The sequence below is a fragment of the Elaeis guineensis genome, chromosome 5, assembly GCF_000442705.2.
Source record: "Elaeis guineensis isolate ETL-2024a chromosome 5, EG11, whole genome shotgun sequence".
In the NCBI taxonomy this organism is placed as follows: Eukaryota; Viridiplantae; Streptophyta; class Magnoliopsida; order Arecales; family Arecaceae; genus Elaeis; species Elaeis guineensis.
Window position 1 is genome coordinate 23,632,102 of NC_025997.2, and position 7,997 is coordinate 23,640,098.

Here is a 7,997-nt window from a genome sequence, read left to right on the forward strand (position 1 = left end):
ATAGTATGTTGAGCAGATTGACTGACTATATGTCAATAATATTGATATGTCGACAGAAGGTCAAAGCGAACCATCAGCTAGTAGTTCTGATGTGCCGACGATTTTAGATCGGAGGTTATTCAAGTTGTCTGCTGTTAATCGATAGCAGTCGAATGTTAGTCGGTTTGCCGACCGTCAGTCAGTTTGCCGACAATGAGTCGGTGTGATTTGTCCAGTTAGTCGATGCATAGTCAAGTTGTATATGCAATCGATCGGTCTTTGTTGAGTCGAAATTGAAGATTTGTTGACTTGAGTTGGGATCGATTGACTTACCCTAACAATTTCATAACTTGCATATGATTCACTCCATTGGTGCCTAAAGTTATAGCATATGTGTGTGTTATTTATCTCAAAACCTTGTGTATATAAGGTAATAGAATTGTGTAAAATGTTCATTAAATAGAAGCAGGACTAAAAGTTTCAGATAAAAGAAAGAAGCAAAAAAAAAGGGCAGATAATTATATAAGATAATCAAGGAAAAGAAAGATGGGCGCATTGGAGGATTTTCGTTCTTTTTTATTTGAATGGCGAGATTTGATTGTCGGAAGCCGGACATGTGACTCCAAAACCTTTTCCTTTGGCCAAGCTATTTGAGACTGCATTCCCTTTCCTTTCAGGAAAAGAATTGAATTATTTGATAACCGTTTGTTATGACATCCTAAATCTTTGTATCAGACAGTCCTTGTCGTTTTCCTCTTTAGACTTCGGGTCTCTCTTGTCACAAAAAAATAAAAAAAAAAACAAAACGGTGCTCGTCGTTTTCTCTGCCTGACTGATATTCCAATAAAAAAATCACGCTATCCAGCTTCTGTTACAAGCTCCCCCGAATATTCTATTCTTGCCTTGCTCGTCCAAAAAGGCGAGAAAAACGCTGCTGATGGGAACAAAGCACGGCCTTAATTTTCCCTTTACAATTAGTTCCTGGAATTAACCCTCTAGCAGTGCGTGGCGTCCCCACCTTCGTAATATCTAAAATTCGATTCCACGTTACCTTTCGCGCGAAAGAATGATCGATTTTATTTCGAGACGCACCATACACAGCTCTCAAAGCACTCCGATTTTTCTTTTTTGTTTTTTTTGGTAAGGCTCAGGATTCTTCTTTCACACGAAAGATACAGCCCCTGTCCGCGCCTTAAAGCAAAAGGCAACCACCACTACCAGCTCGGTGCTCTCTCTCTCTCTCAATACCATCAAGAAGGACCATTTTTGCTTTTCAAATAAAACAGAACTGGTATTTACAAGTTTTGACTACTAATTTTAACTTTCAAGGCAAAGACAAAAATATCTATTAGTTGTAATGGTGGATAGTGTCCGCAATCTCTGCTCTCACTTGTGCTGCTGCCGCGCCGTCGCTAAGCCTGAAACACAGAACCCGGCGACCGGCGGAGAGATGGACGTCGGCGGTGGCGGCGGAGGGGGAGAAGGGATCACCCATCGGGCGGTGGTGGTGAACGGGATCAACATGCACGTGGCGGAGAAGGGGGAGGGGCCGGTGGTGCTCCTGGTCCACGGCTTCCCGGAGCTCTGGTACACGTGGCGCCACCAGATCCACGGCCTCGCCGCTCGTGGCTTCCGCGCCGTCGCCCCCGACCTCCGTGGTTTCGGCGACACCGACTCCCCGGCCGACGTCTCCTCCTACTCCATGTTCCACCTCGTCGGCGACCTCGTCGCCCTCATCGATTCCCTCGGCCAAGACCAGGTGATCACTGTATCTAACGGATTCCTTTGATGTATCGCTTCTCAGATTCTAGTGTTTAAGGGAATTGCCTTGAAGGTGTTTGTGGTGGGGCATGACTGGGGCGCGATGGTGGTGTGGAGTTTGTGTATGTTTCGGCCGGAGAAGGTGAGAGCTGTGGTGAATTTGAGTGTGACGTTCACGCCTCGGAACCCGGCCCGGAAGTCGGTGGAGTATTTAAGGTCACTCTATGGAGAAGACTACTACGTTTGCGGATTCCAGGTGCTGCATTAATTTTATTAATTGTTTCTTATATTATTTTAGTGGATGCATTTCTTTACGGTTCTATGTGGTCTTTTTATGTGATGTTTTGCTTCTGGACACCTACATCGGGTCAACGTGAAGTTTTTAATTACTTTGGTAGGGATTGCACTTGTTTTTATGGTACATAAGGATTGCACTTGTTGAATGGTATTGAATTATTTTAAGAACTGTGGAACCGTGCGGCCATGTCAAATATTCGCTGGTTCTTCAAATTTAGCAAAACGTCAAATTGATTATAAAAATTAGATGTAAACTTTGATCAGGAAAGCAAATGAGCCGTGTTTGTTTAAGTTGGGATGACTTGTAACTGACCAAATATTTTATTGGCATAGGCACTGAGCTAGATTTGATATTTTTTATCTTGTCTTGGCTGCTCGGACCAAGAGAAATTCTTTATCTACCGAATATTTTATTGGCATAGGCACTGAGCTAGATTTGATATTTTTTATCTTGTCTTGGCTGCTGCTGAGAAAGGGAAATTCTTTATCTACCGCCTCCAGCGGAGAAAAAATGCATCGGTTCACCGAATTGGATCATGTAGCACAATTAACAATGGAGCAGGCATTTAACGCAGCTCATCTTTTTTTCTCAAATTTTTTTCTAACCAAAATGCCTTTCCCTCTTTTTACTTTATTTTATTCATACTTGACCAAGATGTCATAGATAATAACAAAATATCATAATAATGGTGTCACGTCTCCGACTCGAGATTGTAAATCGAGGGTCATGACAACCGCCGCATACTCATAGAAAACTCTTTTCATAAGCATGCAAGGCATCTTATCATGCTATCCTAAAACAACAGCGGAATAATTTATCAATAATTTAAATCTAAAAACATAACGACCTAAATTTTTCCTTAATATCTCAATAAATTTAACAATGATTCATAGGCCTTACATTAAATTCAATAAGACTTTCAACCTAAAATAAAAGTATAGGGATTCTGCTTCTGATCACTCTTCTATTCATATATTGTATCATTTTAATTCCTCAACATCTGTAAAAAAATAATAAAATAAAGAGGTAATGAGCTAGACAGTCCAGTAAGCAATGATCACTTTTCAACAGATTTCATCAGGCATTTAAGTAAATAATCATTTATAGAAAATAGGCATATAGAGTTCATCAATTCGAAATCAATTTCAATTATGCAACATAATTCATGCCAAATTCATTTCTTTTTCAAAAATTCAAGTTTCTTTCCAGATTTTAATTTTTTTTCGTTCTTAAATTCTTTTCGTCAACCATGAGCTATGACCATATTTTTCCTGTGGCAGGGTCATAACATCACGTATCTTCTTGCGATGAGCTGCGAATCATCTGGCAGCAAAGTCCTTCGGAACCGCTGGTCTCTCTGGCGATTTGTCGCTGGTCTCTCTGGCGACGTAAACCCTCAGGACAAATCAATTGCCAATGTATATGCCTCCATTGGCAGGGTCCTTTACATAGTCAGGTTGTCAATTCATAATGTTTCTTATATCATAATTTTTCATAAATCATATTTCATATTCTAATTTCGATAATAAAACATATAATCATGTAGTATCGAAATCAATCAATATAATGCATCACGAAATCGATATGTTCAATCATGCTTCATCATAACATTTCAAATAAGATATTTTCATAACAAAATATCATTCATCCAATTCATGCATCGTTTCACAAATCATGTCAGAAAAATACATTATAATTTGTCGATAAATCTAGAAAAAGTAAAATATTACTTACCTCGAACGCATTCCAATAAATCCACATAATTCTATAAATTTTCTTTCAAAAATTCTGTTTGTAGATCATATCGCGATATCCCATGATTAAACATCCACAATCCTATATAGAATCAATTTTAATAATTAGAAAGAATACGAATACCATATTTCAACGGTTTAGATTGGGTCCGATCATCTAATTTCATCTAATCAAAATCTAATTAGGACCTAAACGATCCAAAGTTTGACTATCAGATCAAATCGGATTCGAAGTGATAGGACCGAGGTTTCTTCACTGATTTCATAAAATCAAGTAGAGAGAGAAAATTAGAGGAGAGAGAATTCATGAGGTACAATTCGAATTGATCAGGTGACATAATCCAACATTACGATTGGTCCAATATCTCGATTGGTGAAATCAACATGATCAAATCAAGTCATGACTAGATCGGGATGATCAAATCTAAAGATTCATGGTTTGATCAAGGTGGGTGCCAGTACGCTGTCTGACAATCATGGATCAGGATTCTTCATTAGAATCAGATCAGGACTATTAAATTTTTTTTTTCATTCACTAACATTTTTAGAGAGAGAATATTTTAGAGAGAAAAAATTTTAGAGAGAGAAAATTTTAGAGAGAGAAAACTCATCTTGAATTCTTCAGACAATATGATTCAACAAATCCGATCGATCAGATCAAATCATGCTGAAATTATCATGTGGATAATTCAATAAAATCATAAGAAATAAAATCTAAAAATACCTAATCTGATCAAAGTGGATGTCGGTGTACCGTCCGGTGATCATAGATCAAAAATTCATCACTAGGATCATTTAAATTCATCATCATTCTTCTCAAAATTCTAAAAAATTTTAGGAGAAAAATAAATTAGAGAGAGAAAGTAGAGAGAGAAAGTTCAATTCTAGAGAGAGAAAATACTAGTTCAAGCCGAAGGGAGAGAGGGAAGAGAAAGAAACTCTCTTTCTCATATTTTATTATTTATATCATTATTTATTTATTAATTTATTTTATTTTATTTTTCTTCTTTTCTTTCTTTCTTTCTTTTTTTTCTTCACGGAAGAGAGAGGAGAGAAAATCCTATTTATTATTATTATATTATTATTATTTTATTTTTTTTCTTCTTTTTTTTTCCTTTTTCTTTTCTTTTTCTTTTCTTTTCCTTCTTCTTCTTCTTCTTTTCTTCTTCCCGGGCTTTCTTTGGGCCGAAACAGGGGATCTCACAATCCCCTGTTGGCTGGCCGGCCGATGGTGAACCGGCGTGGGGCGGCCGTTGGCAGGAGGTGGCGACCCAACGACAAGAGGAGGGCCAAACCGTTGGTCGACGGTGACCACCGACGTCGGAAATCAAAGAAAAATGGCAAAAATAAAGGTTTCTTCCGCAACAAAATCCGGCGACTCCGGTCGCCGGCGAGCGTGCACACCGGCACGGAAAAGAAAAGGGAGAAGAGAGGAAGGGGAGGAGGCTTACCTCCGACGCCGGCGAGGCTTTTCCGACGAGCAATTGGACGGGTACAGGGATGGGTTTCCGTGAGGATTTTTCGGCGATCTCTGCCGTTTTGCCCCGGGATTTCTCGATGAGAGGAAGAGAGGAGGGTTCTCCTCTTTAAATAGGGCCGGAGGGAGCTCTTTCCGACTCCGATTGGGAGCCGGCGAGAGGAGGAAGAAGACTCCCTTCGGGAGTTCTTCTCCTCTATTTTTTTTTTTTTTTTGGGCTTTGGTGGGCTGGGATTCTTACTCAGACCAGGCCATCACATTCTTTCCCTCTAAAAGAAATTTCGTCCTCGAAATTTTTCTTGCTTGAGTCTTCATAGTTTCTTATTTGAATCTCATCCACAAATATTTCAATAGTCTAATTCTTGATATAAAATTCATTCTTAAATCATTTTATAAGGAAAAAGTCAATACATCAAATATTGATCTGAAACGGAACCATTCATTTTCTTATTTATCAAGATCAACATCTCAAAGATTTTCAATATTTCAAGATTTTAAAATTATAATCTCATTTTTTATAAAAATCATGTTCAATATCTCACGACTCAAATTAAAATTAAATCCATCTCTTGTAGGTAGAAGAAAATCAATGTCTCTATTCTTGCATAAGAACTTCATTCATCATCATCATTCATTTTTTTTTTAAATATTATCCGCTCTTAATTTCAACCCATCATAAGATAGGAAAAATATATATGAATCATATGATGGCATCCCAATCAATCAAAATTTAAAAATATTTTCTCTTATTCGTACTTTCAAAGGTTGAAGATTTATCATTTCAATCTCATTCCCGAACTTTTGATATTTTAATTTTCGATACAACTTCATCATTAAGTCATTTCATAAAGATCAATATCACCATTGTTGATTGAATCAATATCACTATTTCTAGTCATCGAAGTTTTCTTACTCAAATCCTCAAACTCTTAAATATTCTAATTCTTGAAGCAAATTTTATCATTAAGTCATTCCATAATAAAAATCAATAACTCAAACATTGATCTAAATCAAAACTATATTTTTCTTATAATCAAAATCAATGTCTCTATTCTAAGTAAGTATATCAATTTTCTTTATCTAAACATTAACAACTCTTAATTAATCGATTCATTATCAAATTAAATTATAAATAACTCCAATCCATCTTTTGTAGAATAATCGTCAATATCAATAGATAACCTCAATCTTTTCTATTCAGTCAGAGAAATAATAATGATCAAAAGAGTCCAAACTTCAAATTTTACTATACCTTGGAGATAAATATTTGAGTATAATAATCTAAGATCGAAATCATTATTCGATAAACAATCTCAAATTCTTCCTAATAAATAGAGAATTATAAAATTCAATTCTAGGATAGAAAAAATTTATCTCTAAATATTCTAAATCTAAAATCAAAAATTAAGGGTCCACTCATCCTAGAATTAAGATGTTAAATTTTTTTTTTTTTAGCATAGTAGACGGAAGTGCTACTTTTGAAAATCACATTAGGGATATCCAAAAATTATTTTTTTCAATATCAATGAATTTATTGTATCAAATAATATCATCTATCATAATTTTTTAACTCAAAGAGTCAACATTCCTGACTTACTCAAAGTAATCCAGATTACCATGCTTCCACTGCGCACTCTGATCTAACAATCAAAATTTCTTAGGTTCACTAAAAAAAAAGTTTGATCAAATTATTTCTTTATCTTATTAATAGAAAAGATCTAAAATTTTAAATTTCAATTGAGGTTAAAGATTAACTTTCGATTCTCATTCATACTTTTACTGGTGTACAATAATCTTGATTAACTCTTGAGTCCAATATCATATTTAAACCATCATATAGATTTACTATAATCAATGTGAATCAAATTTTAAATCAAAAATCAAAAATCAAATTCTCATATCAATTCAATTCGATAATTTTCAAATCAAAAATCCTTATAAGTCAAATTAAGGAAGAAAAAAAATCTTTCGATGCTCCAACAAATTTGGGCATAATCAGAATATATAAGAACTTCAAATCATTATTTTTTTTTTTTTAAATTTCTATCATCAGGATCTTCAATATCTATCAAATATCCTTTCATAACATTCATACAAGTTTCAAAAAAATCAAATCTCCATTTAATAGTAGATTCAATTAGGGACCTCGTTAACAAAAGCAAAGAAACTCCATATCAATTCCTAAATCCAAAATTTTTAAATTATAAATTCACATGATTTCGATAATTTTAAATAAATATAAATCAGATTTTTTTATCTTAATCTAAAGATATCAATTTTTCATTAACAACCTCAACAATAATATTAGAAAATCTCTTGATCAACTTAGATACGAAATTTTTAAATTAAAATTTCATACACATCATGTAGTCTTCAAGAGACATAATAAGATCCATTATTTAGATCTAAGGATAATGATTAAAGCTTTCAATACGATGAATATCCTACAATCTCAAAATCAATTTCATCAATAAGAAATAGGCTTCTTTGCAATATCTCCAAATATGCATTCATCCTAATATGCCACTTTATATATGATCCACATACCAAGTTCACTTTCGATAAATATTCCAATCAAGCATCATAAAAGATTTTTCTTAGTCCATCCTGGAACAATATTTTATCATCAAATCTTTATCTTGCTAATAATAGTCAACTTCTCAACTAGAAGTAATATCATAGTATTATTCTCACATCGAATTTGAACTTACGATTCACTTGAATAACC

The 7,997-nt window shown here is 34.8% G+C and overlaps 1 protein-coding gene across 2 annotated transcripts; it reads left to right on the forward strand.

The window, feature by feature from the left end:
• Window positions 1-874: 874 nt before the first annotated feature.
• Window positions 875-3,570, forward strand: LOC105036711 (epoxide hydrolase 1-like). Of its 2 annotated transcripts, XM_073257757.1 has the most exons (4): window positions 876-1,270; window positions 1,348-1,738; window positions 1,814-1,996; window positions 3,319-3,570. In XM_073257757.1, exons 2-4 carry the CDS (start codon window positions 1,430-1,432, stop codon window positions 3,553-3,555), a joined length of 729 nt encoding a protein of 242 aa, XP_073113858.1. In that variant the 5' UTR covers window positions 876-1,270; window positions 1,348-1,429; the 3' UTR covers window positions 3,556-3,570. The 2 variants fall into 2 exon arrangements, with proteins under 2 accessions (XP_073113857.1, XP_073113858.1); XM_073257756.1 differs by having other exon boundaries at window positions 875-1,738.
• The last annotated feature ends 4,427 nt before the right edge of the window (window positions 3,571-7,997 follow it).